This window comes from Balaenoptera borealis, assembly GCF_965194805.1.
Source record: "Balaenoptera borealis genome assembly, chromosome: 20".
NCBI lineage: Eukaryota > Metazoa > Chordata > Mammalia > Artiodactyla > Balaenopteridae > Balaenoptera > Balaenoptera borealis.
In genome coordinates, this window is record NC_138879.1 from 12,095,172 (window position 1) to 12,113,901 (window position 18,730).

Below are 18,730 nucleotides of genomic sequence, written 5' to 3' on the forward strand. Positions count from 1 at the left end.
GTGCACTGCACAACTCTAGGGGTTGCCACTCATATATACGATGATGCTGTATCAAGCAGGTGAGGCTTGATTATGCTGCATAACAAGTGACTCTACAATCTCATCAACTTACAGCAGTAAGGATTTCTTTCTTGCTCAGGCTGTATGTCTGACCATGTTGGCTCTGATGGCATCTCTCAGGCCTCCAGGCTGATGGAAAAGCCCTTCTCTGGAACACTGTGGTCCCAGAGCAGAGGGAAAAGAGAGCAGGCTGGCTCCCACACTGGCTCCTACAGCCCCTTCACTCCTATTTCATTGTCTACGTGTCCAGGGTCAAACTCGCCATCAATGGGGCGGGAAGTGGAACGGCCACCAGAGAGGGGCAGCCTCTTGCAAGTGTTAGAGGATGCCTGAGAACCATGCACTGAGGCAGGCCCCCCTGGAGGGCACCCTCATGGCCCTAGCAGGGAGCTGAAAGGGGAGGGGGAGCTTCCTGCAGGAGAGAACATCTGGATGGCCACTGGTCACTGGGGGTTGACGGTGCAGGCCGGCACAGCTGTAGGGGACCATGTGGGGCTCTGTGTGCAGCACACAGGCCCAGCAGTGGCGGCTCATGTACTTCTCAGGGGGAACACCCCATGGGGAGCTCTCCAGGTCTGATGTTTGGGACCTCTAACCAGGAAAGGGTCCTGGGAAGCCACAATCTCTCAGTCACCAGAGACCAGCCTTTCTAATGTGAATCCTTGAACTCCCTCCTTGAAACGGTTTCTGGCCTCTACTCAGACACTGACCATTTGGGATGAAAGGGCCTTGAACTTGAAATTGCATCCAATAAACACAACGTCCACCTCTTGCCAGGGTATGGTAACTTCGAGTTGGAGTGGTTGCTGACCGTCCACTGGACATGCGGACAGGCTCCTTGCACTGCAGGAAGGAGGCACCCACGAGCTTCCTGTTCCACTCAGAGGGCATCCTCCACTTGTCTCAGCATCAGGACACCTGGGGGCCCTGGGGGAAGGGGGCCTCTCGAGGGTTCACATCATGGAGTGCCCCAGGATATGAGACATTTCTCTGAGGCAGCCCTTCCAGAAGCTTCCATTCATTAAGCTGATTAACATTAAGACAATCAGCCTTTGAGGTTTCATCTTCCCTAAGTGGCCCATTTGAATGCTTTTCTCTCATTTGCCTACACGTTCTCCCAACTTTTCCTTGCAGATCTCCAGTCCTTCCATGGTCTGGAGATTAACCCCATTTTCCACTTTGAGGCTGTTACATCCCAAGTGCCTGTTGATGATGTCCTCCCATGAAGAGCTCCTTTCTCTTTCTGTAGAAGTAGGCAGAGCTGGCCACATCTTGCTTTGGTTTGAGTAGATTCCGTGTCGAAAGTCATGGTGGCTACAGTCAATCTTTTCCTCAAGCTCCCTCTCCTTTGCAAAGCCTAGCATTTTCGTGCATTCAGTACACAGAGCTACCCAGAGAAACGATGCTGACAAAAGGTGAGATTTTCCACAGGGGCCGGAGGAGGGGCCCGAGGGGAGAGGTCACTGTGAGGGCCTCCCTTTGGCAGTGAAGTGTCTTTTTTTTTTTTTTTTTTTGAAGTGTCTTTTGATGGATGGCAGCGTACCAAGCTCTCCAATAGGCTCGGCCAGGCAACGGCCGTCATCCAGTGGGTACACTGATTGGGTTTGACATCCGGTTACTGTCCCCAGAGCACCACAAAGAATGGCCAGTGTCTTCTGTGCTGCCGAAATTCTGCTATACCCCCCAGGAGCAGGAGGGTGGGCTGACATGCCCCTTCCACGCACAGGGAGGGTGTCCTGGCCTCCGTGTGGAGCAGGCACCGCCCTCCAGTTTGCAGAGGGGACGGAGGGGACGGAGGCCCGGAGTAGAGGGCCTTGCCCACCGGGCCCAATGCAAGAGTGGATGGAGCTGGGATCGTGGCCACCCAGGCAGCCACCTTTTTCCTCCCAGTTCCTAAAGTCGTTGTCCTCCCCGGCTCTCCTCAGTCCAGTCTATCCTGTTCCCTGAATCTGCTCATGCTTCAAATCAGATTTTCTAGTCCTGACTGAAAGCGGAATGCTGCCCAGGGCAAAATAGTAATTTCTGACCTGTCACTCTTGTGCGTTCCACAGGTGGTCACAGGGAGGCTATGAGCAAGGGAACAGCAGCAAAGCAGATGGTGTGAGATTGGCAGGGTCCACCTTCTGCCCCCAAAGGAGAGACTCCACATCTCCCTCAGTTGTATGTTCTTGGGGCCCCTTACTCCCAATCCAGCCCAGCCTAACATGGCCTCCCTCCCCTGGACCCTGAAGCCCTCTCTCCAACCATCTGGAGGTTAAGCTAGAAAGCACCACCAGCCCCCACTGGTGAAACCTGCTTCCCAACAGCAAAGGCATGAAATCTCCAGATTTCAAAAACATGCTCTTCCAAACCCTTAAGCTTTTTCAATCTAGTGAAGAAAGCTTACCTTTCTGACCCAACCTGCAAAGAATTGTTTGAAAATCTGAAATACCTGCGGAAGACTCTGCCTGCCATTACAGAAAGTTTTGGGGCAGAAGCCGTCAAGGAGCTCAGAGCCTGCGAGTCATGTTCATGTCACCAGGTGACACTTCTATCATCAGATCGCAGGTTCCATGGCTCAACAGTCAGGCTCTATTTTATTAACCCCCCCAGTTGTTCCACTTTGATATGCTGACCAAAGAACAAGTCCCACCCCACCACTACCTGTGTGTGGAGAAAGCCATGCCCTTCGTGGCCCCAAGTGCTTCTATGGCAGCACAGCCTTACGCTAAATTGAAGACACCAAGTATAAAAAGACCCCTCCTTCCACCAGCTTGGGGGCCAATCCCGGACAGGTTCTCCTTTCCCTAAGAAGCCCACAAGGTGAGGCAGATTCCAGCTGTGAAGAGATGCTCATTAGGACCAATTGTTCACCTCTGGTTTGGGAGAAACCAAACTGTTGCCTAATCTGAGCCGAGGTTGTTCCACCCTCACCCAACCTTCCATTCCCCAAAACAGGAAACACTGATCAGTTTACTGCAGCACTTTTATTTCCTCACAATGACGCATTGCTGGGGCCTAATGTTCTCACATGACAGTAGAAAACCAAAATCTGTTGTCATCTCTTAGAGAATTGAGAATTGCGTACAAAAACCTTACATAAATTAAAAGAATGAATAAATTTACAGGTGTGAATGCAAACTGTTTTCCAACTCAAGGTAAGTAACAACCCACGGTGTTCTGGCGGGAAAACTTCGGTAAGAAAGGAAAGCAAGTCCTAAGGCTCAGACCTTCCCAACCCCGTAAGACCGGCAAAACAGAAATGACAACTGGTTCAGGACTCCTGCCAGCCTCTAGAGAAATCCTGGAATAGGCAGCTCTGACACATTAATACCCTGCACAGATCGAGAGACTCGTGGTCTCCCAGATTCTCATCAAGCCATTGGATTTCTCTTCCATAAACGTGCTCTCACCTCAGCCACAAAGTGACGGAGCCGCGTGTAACTAGGGGTTTAAATCAAAGATATGCACAGGGTATTAAACATATACCAAGGGAAGAGTTAACTTGAATACAAGGTCAAAATCAGCAACAAGTTCTACAATCCAGTGCTGATATCAGATACAAGCTTCTAGGACAATTTTCTTTTCAAAGGCTTATTCCAGTTTCATGAGGCTAGCATGAGGTGTATACATTTGCCAAGGCAAATTTATACTTCTGAATTAACTCATGCAGCAAATGCTACGCATCTGCTCGCAGTCCGTTTAGAAGCATTTGCGGTGGACAATGGAGGGGCCCGACTCGTCGTACTCCTGCTTGCTGATCCACATCTGCTGGAAGGTGGACAGCGAGGCCAGGATGGAGCCCCCGATCCACACCGAGTACTTGCGCTCGGGAGGAGCGATAATCTGGAAAAACAAGAACATGGTTTTAGTCAGCGGCACTGTCTTCCTAGCAAGGCCTCCAGGCCCAAGCCCACAACCACCTCTGACTCACCTTGATCTTCATTGTGCTGGGGGCCAGAGCCGTGATCTCCTTCTGCATCCTGTCAGCAATGCCGGGATACATGGTGGTCCCACCAGACAGCACTGTGTTGGCATAGAGGTCCTTCCGGATGTCGACATCACACTTCATGATAGAGTTGAAGGTAGTCTCGTGGATGCCACAGGACTCCATACCTAAGAGACAAAGCTCACTCTCAGCGGTCACGTTCAAGGTGAAAGGCACCTCGGCTCTCAACAGCCTCAGACGGAGGTCATGCTGCCTGCCTGACACCTACCCAAGAAGGAGGGCTGGAAGAGCGCCTCTGGACACCGGAACCGCTCGTTGCCGATGGTGATCACCTGACCATCAGGCAGCTCATAGCTCTTCTCCAAGGAGGAGGAGGACGCGGCGGTGGCCATCTCCTGCTCGAAGTCCAGGGCAACGTAGCAGAGCTTCTCCTTGATATCACGCACGATTTCCCGCTCGGCCGTGGTGGTGAAGCTGTAACCACGCTCCGTGAGGATCTTCATGAGGTAGTCTGTCAGGTCCCGGCCAGCCAGGTCCAGACGCAAGATGGCGTGGGGGAGGGCATACCCCTCGTAGATGGGCACCGTGTGGGTGACCCCATCCCCAGAGTCCATGACTATACCAGTGGTGCGGCCAGAAGCGTACAGGGACAGCACAGCCTGGATGGCCACGTACATGGCCGGAGTGTTGAAAGTCTCGAACATGATCTGCAAGAGGCAACACCTTCTTAGTCAAAGGAAGGGGCCCAGGGCCACCCCATGCTCACACACCATGCCAGCATGCCACAAATGTGATGTGTGAAGAAAAGAAAAAGAAACAAGCAGAAACACAAACAAGAAACCTTGAGACTTCAGGGAGGAAATGCCAGGAGAAGAACAGAACCCTGAAAATAGTGAAAGAAAAACTTGAATTTCAAAAAACAAAACTGAGCATGAAATGACTTGTGAAACAAATAGAACAGCCCAATCGACCCAGCCACGCTTACCTGGGTCATCTTCTCACGGTTGGCCTTGGGGTTCAGGGGGGCCTCCGTCAGCAGCACGGGGTGCTCCTCGGGGGCCACACGCAGCTCGTTATAGAAAGTGTGGTGCCAGATCTTCTCCATGTCGTCCCAATTGGTGACGATGCCATGCTCAATGGGATACTTGAGAGTCAGGATGCCACGCTTGCTCTGGGCCTCGTCGCCCACGTAGCTGTCCTTCTGCCCCATGCCCACCATGACGCCCTGGTGTCGGGGACGCCCAACGATGGACGGGAAGACGGCCCGGGGAGCGTCATCCCCAGCAAACCCCGCTTTGCACATGCCAGAGCCATTGTCGATGACGAGCGCGGCGATTTCTTCTTCCATTGCGATCTACTCAAAAATGCAACCAACTCAGGCGCGCCCTGGAGCCCAGGAACGGCCCCTGCACAAAGGCCCTCGCCGCGAGACGTTCCGCCTCCCCCCCGACCCGCCGCCCCGGCAGCACAGTAACCGTCTACAACCGGGTCCGCCTTTTATGTAACGCCCCCAGCAGCGTCGTTCCACGGAGACACGGCCGGGGGGCTCTCAGTACTGCGGCCGGGGCCCGGCCCCGCCCTGCCCCCTCCGCCGGCAGCACCCCCACTGAACCCTCCATGGACCCGCCGGGGCGCGTCCCAGCCCACCCACCCCACCCCGCCCGGCCACCCTTTGTTCCCGGCGTCGGCGCGGCCGGGCCTCTGGAGCCAGGAGCGAGAAGCGGGCCTGCGGAAGGGCGCGGGGTCCCGGATACCGGGCTGGGCCACGCAGGCCTGGTCACTTACCGGCAGAGGAAGCGGCCGTAGGACGCGGAGGAACGAGCAGACGAGCGACGAGAAGACACTGAGCGCGAGCCGGCTGCAGCGAGTGAGATCGACCACGGCCTCCCCCGCCCGTATTTAAGCGGAGCGGGGCGCGCGCGCGGGCCGGCGGCGCGCGCGGCCCCAGAACATGTCCATATATGGCGATCTTTCCGAACGCCGGGCGCCCATTGGCCCGCCCGGCAGGGGCACGTGGGGCCCCGCGCCCGGTCCCGCCCCCCACCCGCACCGCCCCCAACCGCCCCGCCCGCGCCGCCCCCGCGCGCCCGAGAACCAGCGAGCGAGACTATGAGCGGGCAGGCGCGGGGGTGCGGTGGGTGGGCGTCCCCGGGGATCGCAGGGCGGGGTGCAGAGGATGCCGCGGAGCTGACCCGCCGGCCCCGCCCCGGGACTGCTGCGCGCTGTTGGGGAGGGCCCGGCTGCACCCCGAAACTGCCTGGCCCGGGGCTGGGAGGCATTCGGAGCTGGGTGTGCGCCCGCGGCCGACCCCGCAGGGGGCTTTGCTCCCCGGGCGCCCCCTTCGAGCTTTCTCCCCGAGGATCTGCAGGCCGCGAAGGCGGGTTCCCGGCGCCGGGCTGGGGGAGGGGAGGGTGGTGGTCCCCGCCGGCTGCCCATGCGGCAGTGCGGGCCCCATGGTCCGGGGGAGTCCCGGGGAGCCGTGACCTCGCCCCTGTCACGATGGAAAGGAGCCGCCCGTCCCCTAGCGCAGCCATGACCGCGTAGTCCCCTCCGCCGGAGTTGGGGCGCTCGGGGTCCCTGACGGTGCAGAGACTGGCCCCGTTATACCACACCCAACACATCCTGCCCCTCAAACCGCAAGCCCGATTGTCCCCAGTCGGGGGCTCCACTCCGGGTTTGGGGCCACCCCCTCCCTGTCCGTTGGGGAGAGGGTGGAGCTTTGTTTCACTTTAATCATCTTTGGGCATCGTAGGGAAACTGAGGCAGGGAAGAGTAGTTTTGACTGCCTGAACGGTCAACTCACCCCTAAACTTGAGGAGGGGAACCCTCTCTTCTGCTTATGACACTAGGAGTAAACCCAATGGACCCCAGCAGCCCTGGGGCTGTGGTTTTCCTGGGTCCAGGGCGCGCCCTTTTCCCCAGGAGCCTGCTCTTGAAGACCTGTCATTTCTGGCAGGGTCCTGGTCACACCTGCTGCTTCCAGTGCTTTCGTTATGCCCGGAGGGAACCAGGTACTACGGTTTCCTTGGACTTACTTGTAAGCTTTCGGGATTGCTCAGTACAGAATTAAACATCAGAGGAGGCATGTGTAAGAGCACACTGGCCATGAGGGGTGGCAGTGGTGCCGGACCGAGTGAGTCTGGGGACTCGTCCAAGGTCCGGGTGCGCTGGGCTCTACCCGGGCTGGTGTCTGATGGGGGGCGAGGCCGGGCGCCCCAAGAGCCCTGAAAGGTCAGCTGGTGTCCACATCTACCTTGGGCTAGGCAGGTAAAGCAGCCGCCCAGCCCACCTGCGGACTGCAGTCACCCAGATGCCAAGGCCATGCCTATGGCCACCCATGCCACCAGGCCTAGCTGGGTCCCAGACTCGCCAGACTTTACAAGGGTGTAGGGCAAGGCTGCTGTCCATCAGGTGTGTGCTCCACCCATGGAAGAACCTGGGGCTGGGCCTCCGGAAAACCCACCCTTACAGGCGCTCCTGGGCACAACCACCGGCCTTCTACCCCCAGGTGGGGGCGTCAGTGTGCGAAGAAGACTGCAACACTTGGGGGTCCCAAGATGTCACACACGGGAAGTGGGAAGTATCCAGTATCCAAGGAGTCGCGTCCTGTGTCTGCCCACCCCGCATTCCACTCAGGCTACCTCGACTGCGGGGGCCTCCCCTCCTCGGGCTCCAGTTCCCTCTGGCACTCCTTTGTCTGGTGTGCCCAGGCTGCTTCGTGGGACAGATGGGGAGGGGGCAGAGGCCGTTGGACCTCTGTCCCCGTCCCCCCTTCCTTCTTTCCCACCTTGCAGTCCGCAGGGCGCTGGGGGCACGGCCGAAGTGTTGTGGGGGGAAGTGAGGCGGGGCCTGGGAGCCCCGAGATTTCCAGGGCTTGCCCCCTCAGGGCCGGGCTGCGGGGGAGGGGAAGGGGCGCTCTCAGCCGGCCTGGCGCGGGCTGGGGTGGGGGAGCAGCTTCCAGTTCCGCGGCTGTGTCACCCGGCGCGGTGGGGCGGGGGTCAAGGTGCGGCCGCAGGTGTCCGGGTGCGGGGCGGTGGCGCGCGGCGCGGCCATATTTGGCCATTTCGGCGCCGACGGAGCCCCGCCCGCCGCCCGGGAAGCCGCAGCCTGGGCAGCCCCGTCCCCGCCCGCCGCCGGCCCTGAGTCACCAGCCGGGCGGGGGGCGGAAGTAATGGACTGAGGGCGCCGGGCGCGCTCCTAGCCTTATTTAGTCAAGGAGGCCGCGGATTGGCCGGCCGAACAAAGGGGCGGGGGCGGGGGGGCGGGGCGGCCCCGGCGCCTTCGAGGAGGCGGGGCGGGGAGGGGACGGGCAGCCGCTCCCACCCTCACCGCGGGCCTCCGCGGGTCCGGGAGACCCCGCTGCATCGCGTGACGCCCGGTCGCGAGAGTGCAGGGTGGGGATGCGCGCGGGCCCAGAGGTCATGTGGCCCGGGCGGGGGGACGCGGAGCTGGAGGCTTGGCGGTGGGGGGGCGGGCAGGGGGCGACGACCCTCCTGGGAAGCACCATCTGGAACCAGGAGTAAGTGGACGCCGTGGGTCCAGGGAACGGGCCCCAGATAGAGCAAGACCTCCAAGCCCCGCACAGGGGGTTGGGGAACGCCGCATTCTGCGCTGAGATTTTTCTGTTTTGCAACCGGGCAGTGCGAAGCCTCGCCCAAGGTCATTTCAGGGCTGTGCTCATGGAAGCGCACGGCCGCCCCCACCCCTCCTGAAGCTGGAGAGGCCCTGGAGCCCCTTGGGAGGGGACCACACGGATGTGGCAGCCCCTGGCTTGGGTGAGCAGGGAGGCCCTGGGAGGAGGGAGAGAGTCAGCAGCTGCACTTCTGCCCAAAAGTGGGTGTGTCCTTCCCATCTTGAGGATGGAGACTTGGGGCTCAGAGAAATGATGTGAGTTTTTTAGCCCAGTGCTGGTTTGGTGCATCTCGTTTCATCGTCCATCCATTTAAGGGCTGAGAAGACAGTGGTGCAGGGAGGTGGCATCACCTTGCAAGGAAGTCTGGCGTAGCTGAGACTTAGCCCCGGGCCTCCCCAGCCCTGGACGCTGCCAGGCAACCCCAGCTCAGGGTCCTTCCCTTGTCCCTCCCTCTGACACCCACACCAGCCTGTCGTCTCCTTGCTCCAGCCTCCAGGGACGCTTCCCGGGATCCAGGTCACCTCTGCACCTGGTAGCCTGACCCCCAGCCCATCACCCCACCCCTGCCTCCTGCCTCTCTCCACCTCCCAACTAGCCAGTTACTTGCCAGGCAGACAGGGTAGGGAACTTGGTCATGAGTACCCCTTCGGGCCTTTGCCTCTGCCAGGAATGTCTTTCCTTCCCCTCCCTCCAAATACAACGTGGGATCCTCGGTTGGATCCTGGAACACAAAAGAAGACGGTAGTGGAAGAACTGGTGAAATCCGAATAAAGTCTGGAGTTTAATTAATTAAGTACCAAAGTCAATCTCTCAGTACAATTGTACCATGACTGTGTAAGATGTTAACATTAGGGGAAACCGGGTAGAGAGTCTGCAGAAATGCTAATACTGTCTTTGTGACATTTGTGTAAATCTAAAATTATCTCCTAATAAAAACTTCATTTTTTAAATGCCAAGGGGGACTTCCCTGGTGGTCCAGTGGTTAAGGCTCCGCGCTTCCACTGCTGGGGGTGTGGGTTCAATCCCTGGTCAGGGAAGTTCCACGTGCTGAGCGGTGCAGCCAAAAAAAAAAAAAGCCAAGGAAAACCAAAGTTTCCCTACCCTCAGCTCACTGTCCTATTCTCTCAGGCTTGTGGATCAAATGCAAGATGAGTGTTCTGCCACCTAAAGCCTTCTCCAGGGCACTGGGCTGGCTCCCACTGGGGCAGGGGCAGCCTCTGGAGTGGCTCTGTCTGCTTGGAACAAGGGTCCCCAGGCTGCCCTGGTAGGCAAGGTCAGCTTACTGCTGGCTTGGCCAGCCTGCCTCTGAGTTTCAGGTCAATGAACAGAGTCAGGGCCACACATTTCTGTCTCTGGTCTAAGTGTCCAGTGGGGCTTGTTCTCCTGCCGGCACTTTACAGACAGTCATGGAAGGTCCATATATCCCAAGGCACCCTGGAGGCCAGGGCTCCAGCCCCACGCCCTGCGGAGCCTCCCTGGTGGCCAGCTGCTCGGGCACTTAGGCATTGGTGAGTTGTCAGGTGCTCTGTGCTCAACCCTGCCATTTGTTCTGTGCCAGGATGCACTGGGCCAGGCCTCTTCGTGTGTCATCCAGTCCTCACTGCATAAGGCAGGGAAACTGAGGCTCACAGTGTGCACCCCCCACATGAAGTTGGGGTGTCAGGTACACAGAGACACCCAGGCCAAGGCTTCACTGCTCCGGCAGTGGAAGGCTCTAGGCATTTTGAAGACAAGCCCCACTGGAGTTTATTGGAGGTTCCCATCTCCCCACTGTGGTGCAGCAGGAACCAAGGAGGCCTTTGGAAGAACACTGGGTTGGGAGTCAGGACCTGAGCTCTGAGCCTCAACTTCTGTAAAGAAGATGGGCCAATGATGTGAGGGGTGTGTGGCCCACCAGAGGCTCTGAGGCTGGTGCCCCTCCTGCACTGGATGATAGGTCTGGGGACAGGAGACCATTGGGTGGCCCAGTGAACTTTCCCCACGCCTCACCACTGAGGTTTTCCAGACCTCTGGCCTCAATGTCCCCAGGCATTCAGGTTTCGATGATGATTAAGCTGTACTCACTCAGCGCCTCTGTGTGTCAGACCTGAGATTACCAGGAGCAGCGGCCTCCTTACTCTGCTTCCCAGGGCACACCCCCAGGCCTTGTTCCACTGGGCCTTGGGGGACAGTGACAGCGCTGCCTACACCACGGAGCAGGCTGCCGGACCTGGCACAGTGGTCCAGAGATGGGCACAGTCTGCTCTTCATCTTTGCTGCACACGCTGCCAAGAGCACACATTGCCCACCTGTGTGGGCCCTGCCCCCGGAGGTCACCACTTTTCACCTCTGCATAGTTCTTACTCTTGGTGAGCTGTGTCCACAGATTGCAAAGGGAAACTAAGGATTAAACCCAGGAGTCCAGGCCTCCAGCTGCTTCATGACAGTTCTACCTCAGCATGTGGCTAAAGCCAGAAACCAGGGACTCCCCTGGTGGCCCAGTGGTTAAGGCTTCATACTCCCAATGCAAGGGGCATGGGTTTCATCCCTGGTTGGGGAACTAAGATCCCGCATGGCCCACGGTGTGGCCAAAAAAAAAAAAGTCAGAAACCAGGGTGCCCGCCAGACCATGGCACACTCTGCACATCCCTGACCTGTGTCCAGTCCAGCTGCCAGCCTCCTGCTTCCCCACAATTAATATTACAAAACACATCACCCTGCTCCCCATGCCACTCACTGCCTCAAGATAGAACCTGAGCCCCTTACTCTGTTGCTGGAGGCTTTCATGGCAAGCTCTGCCTGACCCTCCACCCTTTCACCTACTATACCTCTCACTCACTGCCCTCCAGCCCAGGACCAGCACCTGCCCAGAAAGTTTTTCCCGTTGGCCACCTCCTCCCTGCAGACCTCCAGGTCATCCCCTGGCCTTGGGGCAAGTCCCCACCTCCCAGCTGAATGTTGGTTATTCAGTTTGTCCCTGCCCTCTGCCCCAGAGTGGAGGTTCTCTGGACACAAGGTGAAGCTGGTGTCCCCTGGTACCTATACAGGGGAAGGAAGCAAGAATGTAGGCAGAAGGAATGGAGAGAGTAGGGCTCCAGCCCTGAAAGAGGGAAGGGCCTTCCCTGAGAGTCAGAAGGGGGACAGGGGAGCTGCCGAGCTGTTCCCCCAACCCTGACTCCAATATTCAAAGAGAGGATATGGCTCTAGAGCTGAGAGGGAAGGGAGCAGAGGCCTGACTGCCCTCAGGGACCCTCTCCCAGCCCCCAAGCTGGTAGGCTCACGGGGGCTGCAGGGGACAAGGGTGGGGCACCCCTCCTGCACTTCCTGCTCTGGCACGGTGCTGCGGGGAGCTCGCCCGACCAGCCAAACTCTCTTGAGCTGGACAAGGTCAGGGCTGCCACGACAGGTGTCCCCACCCCCGGGACACCTGGCGCCACACGGAAAACCGGGAGGTGGATCAGGGTAAGACACGGACAGGAAGCCGCCGCTCTGGGTGCTCTGTCCTCCCTGCCACTGCTCCAAAGGCTGCAGCTGGAGTGGGCAGAGTGGAAGGAGGTGAAGTCAGGGCTGAGGTCAAGCCCCGGCTCCGCACGGGTCACCCAGGCCTTCCCGGCGCTCTCCTTCCGGGTTTCGGACTTCCCAGGGAAGCGGCGCCCAGGGGGCGGGCCCTGCTGCTCTCAGCCCCGCCCACTCCAGCCGGTTTGGGACTTACAGCCCTAGCGGGCTGGGGGCAGGACTTCGGGTACTCACACCCGGCTTGGGCCCAGGGCCGCATGTCCTAATTTGGTCCCGGGGCGGTTCCCGGGCCACGAGTCCTAGCGTGCACCTTCCTGCGCCCCGGCCCGCCTCCACCTCCGGGAGCCTGACCCCAGCACCAGCTTTCTCTGAGCCCTTTGGTGTCAGCGCGGGAGTCCCAGGGAGACTAGGTCCAGCGGGCGGCCGAGGGAGTGCGGAACAGGCTGCCACCGAAGCAGTGCCAACCAGGGCCGGAGGCCTGGGGCGCCCTGCCACCCGCGGCCATTCTGCGCCCCCTCTGTTAGCTGGTTTCAGACCTGGGGTCAGAGCCCCCTCCCCTGCACCGCACAAGCCGCATCTCCTCTGCCCCTGGGGTTTGCCGGCAGCGCACGGCACCCGGGGCCCTGCGACGCGGGGAGAGCTCGGCGGCCTGGGCCAGGAGATGGCGCTCTGGCCGGACGCGGCGGCCCCGAGCGCCCAGCTCTGAAGCAGGCTGCTGTCATTCCCAGGTGGGCCGCCAGGTGGGTCCCGCTATCGCGGCTAAGCGCCCCGGGCCGGGAGAGGAGTCGGGGCCGCACCTGCCGCCCCATCCCAACTACCCTGGTCCTCCCCAGCGCCCGGACGACCCCCGCAGCCATTGACTCGGGCTGGGGAAGATGCTGCCAGTGGCCCCTGAGTCACTGCCGCCCGAGGGTGACAGGGAGCGGCTTGGGAGTGGCCGGTGACCTCAGCCGGTGCTGACACAGGGTGACAAGGTGGGATTGGGGTCAGCCAGCACCCAGGGCAACGGAAGAGGGGAGGGCCAGGGCCTCCACTCAGCCAGGCAGGGCCAGCCCACACCTATGTCCCTGTACCTTCCGTTCAGGGAGCAGACAGGACCCACAGAGGGACCCCAAAGCTAGGGCAGACCCTGGACCTGACTGTGTCTGTTGAATACACAGCTGGTTCCCTGGGAGGGTTTAGATGCCAGCTGCCATGCTGTCTGCTCATTGGACACACTGGGTTATTTCAGCAGCTAGGCCACCTGGGCAGATGGCCATAGATAACCAATTCAGAGAGGAGAGGGAGGCTCAGAGAGGCTGAGGTTCGTTCCAGGTCACACAGCAGGATTGGAGGGGGTGGGACTGTGAGCCCCCTCCCCCAACTATACACATCCTGCTGGCTGTGGGGAGGCGGAGGTTGGGGGACAAAGGGGTGTGAGTTCATTCCACTTCTCCAGGGGCTGCCCAAGGGCTGTGAGCTGTGGGGCTAGGTCATTTGGGACTGGGCTAGCCCCAGGAAGGTGGGAGAGGGGGCCGGCAGGGATGCAGCCTCCAGGGGACCTGGATTGCCACACCAGGGCAGCAGAGAGACACGGAACACCCTGAAGGTGGATGGGTGGGGGGCAGAGAGAGCCAGGTTGGGGTTAGGTCATTCCTGGGGAAGGACAGAGGATGCCCATGGGCTGGTGGCCAGAGCTGTACCTCTACCTCCCTGGGTGACAGGTGGGTCGGCCCTACCTGTGTGTCTACCAGGGCCTGTGTGAGTGAATTGTCTCAGGGAGCCAGCCCCCAGGAGCAGCCCTGACCCACAGGAGCCAGCCAAGGTCAGCAGTGCTGAGCAGACTCACAGACCCACTCCTGCTCACAACACTCTCTTCCCCAGTTTGCCCGGGCACAGACTAAGCATGGGGGGGTGGGGCGGGGAGCCACCCAGCTGGGAAGGGACAGGCCTGGGGCCTGTAAGTAGGAGTTGAGTTTGCATATCTGCAGGTGCCTGTGTTTTACCTACCTGGGAACAAGGGGGGGAGTTTAGAGATGATAATATTCCCTCAGATTTTTTTTTTTTTTTAAACATCTTTATTGAAGTATAATTGCCTTACAATGGTGTGTTAGCTTCTGCTTTATAACAAAGTGAATCAGTTATACATATACAATATGTTCCCATTTCTCTTCCCTCTTGCATCTCCCTCCCTCCCACCCTCCCCATCCCACCCCTCTAGGTGGTCACAAAGCACAGAGCTGATCTCCCTGTGCTATGCAGCTGCTTCCACTAGCTATCTATTTTATGTTTGGTAGTGTATATATGTCCATGACACTCTCTCACTTTGTCACATCTCACCCCTCCCCCTCCCCATATCCTCAAGTCCATTCTCTAGTAGGTTTTTTTGTGTGTGTGGCCGCACCGTGCAGCATGCAGGATCTTAGTTCCCTAACCGGGGAACAAACCTGTGCCCCCCTGCAGTGGAAACAATGGGTCTTAACCACAGGACCACCAGGGAAGTCCCATGTTCCCTCAGACTTTGAAGGCTTGACTCCCTGACTCTTCCTACAGTTGCTCTTGGGAAATGGTTGTCATTTAAGTCCCGATCCAGCGTCCATGGTTTTTGGGCTTTTCCCTTTTTTCCAGCCTATCTGAGATTTCTGGGGTACCCTGTTGAAGACCTCATTCTTGTCTTGGTCACTTCTAGGCCCTAGGCCCTCAATGTCCTTCAGTTCTTGGGAATTTTCTTGTGTTATTTTTTTCATAATTTCCCTCTTTCCTGTTTTATTTTTTTTCTGTTCTTTTGTTTGGGGATTTCTATTAATTGGCTGGTCATATCTCCTAGTTGAATCCTTTAATAGTCTTATTTTTCTTCTATCTATTTATCTTTTTTAACTTACTGGAATATCTGACTTCTTCTGACCCTGCAGTGGGATTTTAAATTCTAGTTATTATGGTTTTTAAATTTTTTTGAGAACTTAATAAAAACTTAATAAATTTTTACCATTTGTCACACTTGCCTTATTTTCTTTTTATCTTTCCCTTTTCATTTCTGAACCATTTGGGAGTCAGTCTCAGACGTCCTGCCCTTTACTCCTTGATATTTCAGTGTCTTTTTCCTAAGAACAGGGACATTGTCTTATATAACCACAGTACAGCAACCAAAATCAGGCAATTTCACATCAATATGGCACAGTTCATCTAATCTGCAATCTAAATTTCAGTGATGACAGTTGTCCCAATAATGTCCTACATAGCATTTTTCCCTGACCTAATCCAGGATCTGTATTGCATTTAGTTGTCCTAACCTATGACATACTTAATCCCCAGGGCCTCTCTCCTGCTCTCTGCACCATTTATAGCATCACCTATAGGTGAGAAGATTTTTATTAGAAGCAGACCAGCACTAATGCCTCGAGCTAAGTGGCATGACACTGTCCCCATGGGAGCCATTTGACAAAGGAAGGTGACCACGTGCAGAGCCTGTTTGACTGTAGAAGGCAATGGTCCATTTCTGTTTTGGCCCAGAAGTCAGAGATGGAGTTTATTCCTTTTTGGATCCCCAGCAAGATTTCTGGCACACAGTAGGTACTTAATAAGTGCCTGTGATTATTTGACGTGAGGAATCTGGTTCTTTCACGAAGAGCTGAGCCTCTGCAGATAGATTTGGCATTGTGCATGGGTGTCTCTGTGTGTGTGTCTGTGTGTCTGTGTGCATGCATGTCTGGGCATGTGTGTGAAGGTGCACATAGACGGGCTGGGCAGAGGCTGCCATGGTCACCTGCGGAGTTGTGAGCTCCTGATTGTCCATGCCAGGTATTGACACATCTTGGGCACCTGTGTGTCTGCAAGCCCAGGTGGGCGGTAAATATCCATATTTTGATGAAGTTGACCTGGTCCTCACTCAGCCCCATGCAGCCGGGGTTCACTCTCAGATATTGCAAGTGGTCCTCTCTTGTCCCAGGAATGTGCAAAGGTCCTAAGGTTTGGGTGCTGGAAGATTGCCCAGTGGTCATGGGACATCTGAGCTTGCTGAGATGCCCTCAATCCTGTCCTTGTGGTCCCTTCGGGAACTTTCAGCCTTGCTGGGTTCCAGAGGCTTCTGGTCTCTCCCTCCCCTCTCCTGCCAGATATAGCCCTCATCTCCCCCTTCTCCCCGCTCCCTGACCTTATGGTTTTACATGAGACAGAAGCCAGGAGACTGCACCAGCTTTGTACCCTGAAAGCCCTAAGTGGGGGCCTCCCCAGCCCAGCCAGCAGCTCTCTGCTTGAAGCGGGAGGGGGACCAGGCAGGAGAGGTTTTCAAGGAGCTGCTTTGCCAAGACAGTGTGTATCTGGGTGCGTGTGTGTGAAGACGAGGGTCTTGAGGCGGGTATAGGGTAGGGGAAGGGAAGGGTCTTGAGAGATGGTGGTGGGTGTGGATTTTCACATGGAGCAAGTGGGAGGCACAGGCTGGGCACCCCCAGTGTTTGCACACACAGTGCAGTCTGAGATGTGCGAGCCCCCTCCCTTCTGCCCTGCTGAGGGGAACTGTCACCCTAAACCGCCTGCAGGCCTCTAGTAAACCAACCTAGGCCCCCGCCCGCCCATGTAAGTGGAACTGTGGGGCAGCGGAGAGCTCTGCCATGAAAAAATCATGAGGACACCAAGCTGTGGGCCCGTTTCAGGCACAATGCAGGAGGCTGGGCCCTGGGTGCCTGCCAAGCTGGACCCCAGGAGAAGGTGATGGGCCCAGGAGTGAAGAAATCAGGGCCTCAGGCTGTGCCCAGCAGCACCTGGACCAGCAGAGTGGCCCTCACCTCCTTGCGGGGCCAAGAAGTCCGGGGGCAGAGGGCCAAAGGGGGATGGCAGAGGCCTGGCCATGGGAGGGGCAGAGTACCCGGGATGGGGTGGGACAGGAACGCCAACCAGAGCAGCAGCTGGTCAGGGCCTGGGGCTGAGGCGCAGGCTCTGGAAAGTGGGGTGGGGCTCCGGGGTTTTCCTCTGTGAGGAGTAATTCCCAGAGACTCACTGCCCTGCGGGAAGGGTCTGTCTGGCATTGCTCAGCACAGGGGGCCAAGACTTCAGTCTGGGAAAGGTGTGACTGTGGAGGTCCCTCAGCCGGTAGGGCTGTCCTGGCCTCCATCCTGCGCCATTTCCCAGTTTCCAGGCTCCAGGCCAGCTGAGGCGGGGAGGGCCCCTTCCCCCAGCCTGCACACACACAGCACCTGTGCCAGCTCACACCACCAGCATCAGTGTTGCCCGGGCACTGAGCCTGGAGCACGCGCTGGTCACCATGGCAGCAGGTAGTGTGCTGGCAGGAGCCCAGGCTGGGCTCTAGCATCTAGGGCTGGCTGTCTAGACATGCGGAGGTGGGCGTGCTTTCCCTGGTAGCGCCAGAGGGGCCTGGCTGGGTGGAGTGGGAGGTGGACCCTCCAAATGGCCAAGCCTGCCCATCCCCCAGCACCCCAGGAAAGGAACAGTTTCCTGAGAGCTCCAGGGTGGATGCCAGGGGCCTGGGGGGCTTTAAGGCCCTCTCTGCTCTTGGCCCTAGCTGGACACTAAGAGGGCAAGAGGCTGAGGATCGGCCCCAGCCTTTTCTGCTGGAGCCTCTGACAGCTGAGGCCACCCCTGCCTTCTGGGCCCAGCTGTGGCCATAAGGGTCCATCTGGCTGTGTCCATCTGCAGACGGCCACTCCCTGAAGTAGGGAGCCGGAGGCGCTGCTCACCTTAGGAAAAGGCGCCCTCCTCAAGTCAAACATATTAAAGTTGGTGTGTCAGGTGGCCTGACGTCTGTACCCAGGCCTGGTCCAGGTTGCAGATGCCAGCCCAGGGTGGTGGGGACACACTGGGTTTGTGCCCCCACCCCTGGGAAGGGACTGTGTCAGGTTCAGAAGTGAGCAGGGGCAGGTGAATGGGGGTCCCAGAGTGGCAGGGACTTTGGATGCCCCAGAGCGTAGGCTGGACAGGGCAGTGGTGGGCACGTTTGTGTGCCCCAAGTGGGTGGCTGTGTGGACAAGTTCTGGCAGGTGGCATGGGGTTCTGTGAGAAGGGTGCTCCCTATTGCCTGAGGATGCTGCCACGGGGCTGCAACACCCAGCCCACCACAGGATCTCGTAAGGAGTGTACATTTGGGGTGTGAGGGGCGCCCCTGAAACAGATTCCCTTATGCTGTGCACAGCCTGGTCACCCTGCTGGCCAGACACGAGTGGGCTCTGAGGCTGGGATCCAGAGCACCATCTCCAGACTGGGGCTGACTCAGCAGGTGGCCATGGCTCACTCTGCCCAGTTCCTGTCTGTGTGTACTTAAACACACACACGCGTGTGCGCACACACACACACGGGGCCCAGACTCCCATGCACACCGCCCCATCTCTCAGCAGAGGCTCAGCCCATCACATAAGAACCCCACATCAAACATTCACAGGCACTTATTAAGTACCTACTGTATGCCAGAATCTTTCGGGGGATCCAGAAAGGAGCCATGACCCTAGCAGGCAGCTGGATGAGGGCCTGAGATCCTGAGGGGGAAGGAGGGAGGGGGGACCATCTGTGCAAACTACCTCCCTCCAAGGAAGCCTGGGCTGGAAGGCCCGCCTCTCAGAGTCCCCCTGGGGCCTGAAAGGCCACCCCATGGCTCACGCCCCTGGGTTAGTGCCAGGGAACCCCACCCC

At 58.1% G+C, this 18,730-nt stretch overlaps 1 protein-coding gene across 2 annotated transcripts; it reads right to left on the reverse strand.

Moving 5' to 3' along the window:
- Nucleotides 1-3,007: 3,007 nt before the first annotated feature.
- Nucleotides 3,008-5,917, reverse strand: ACTG1 (actin gamma 1). Of its 2 annotated transcripts, XM_082373385.1 has the most exons (5): nucleotides 5,774-5,917; nucleotides 4,974-5,342; nucleotides 4,257-4,695; nucleotides 3,974-4,155; nucleotides 3,008-3,885 (listed from the first exon to the last, which is right to left on the reverse strand). In XM_082373385.1, exons 2-5 carry the CDS (start codon nucleotides 5,334-5,336, stop codon nucleotides 3,742-3,744), a joined length of 1,128 nt encoding a protein of 375 aa, XP_082229511.1. In that variant the 5' UTR covers nucleotides 5,337-5,342; nucleotides 5,774-5,917; the 3' UTR covers nucleotides 3,008-3,741. The 2 variants fall into 2 exon arrangements, with proteins under 2 accessions (XP_082229511.1, XP_082229512.1); XM_082373386.1 differs by lacking the exons at nucleotides 4,974-5,342; nucleotides 5,774-5,917 and adding an exon at nucleotides 4,830-4,851.
- Nucleotides 5,918-18,730: the final 12,813 nt, after the last annotated feature.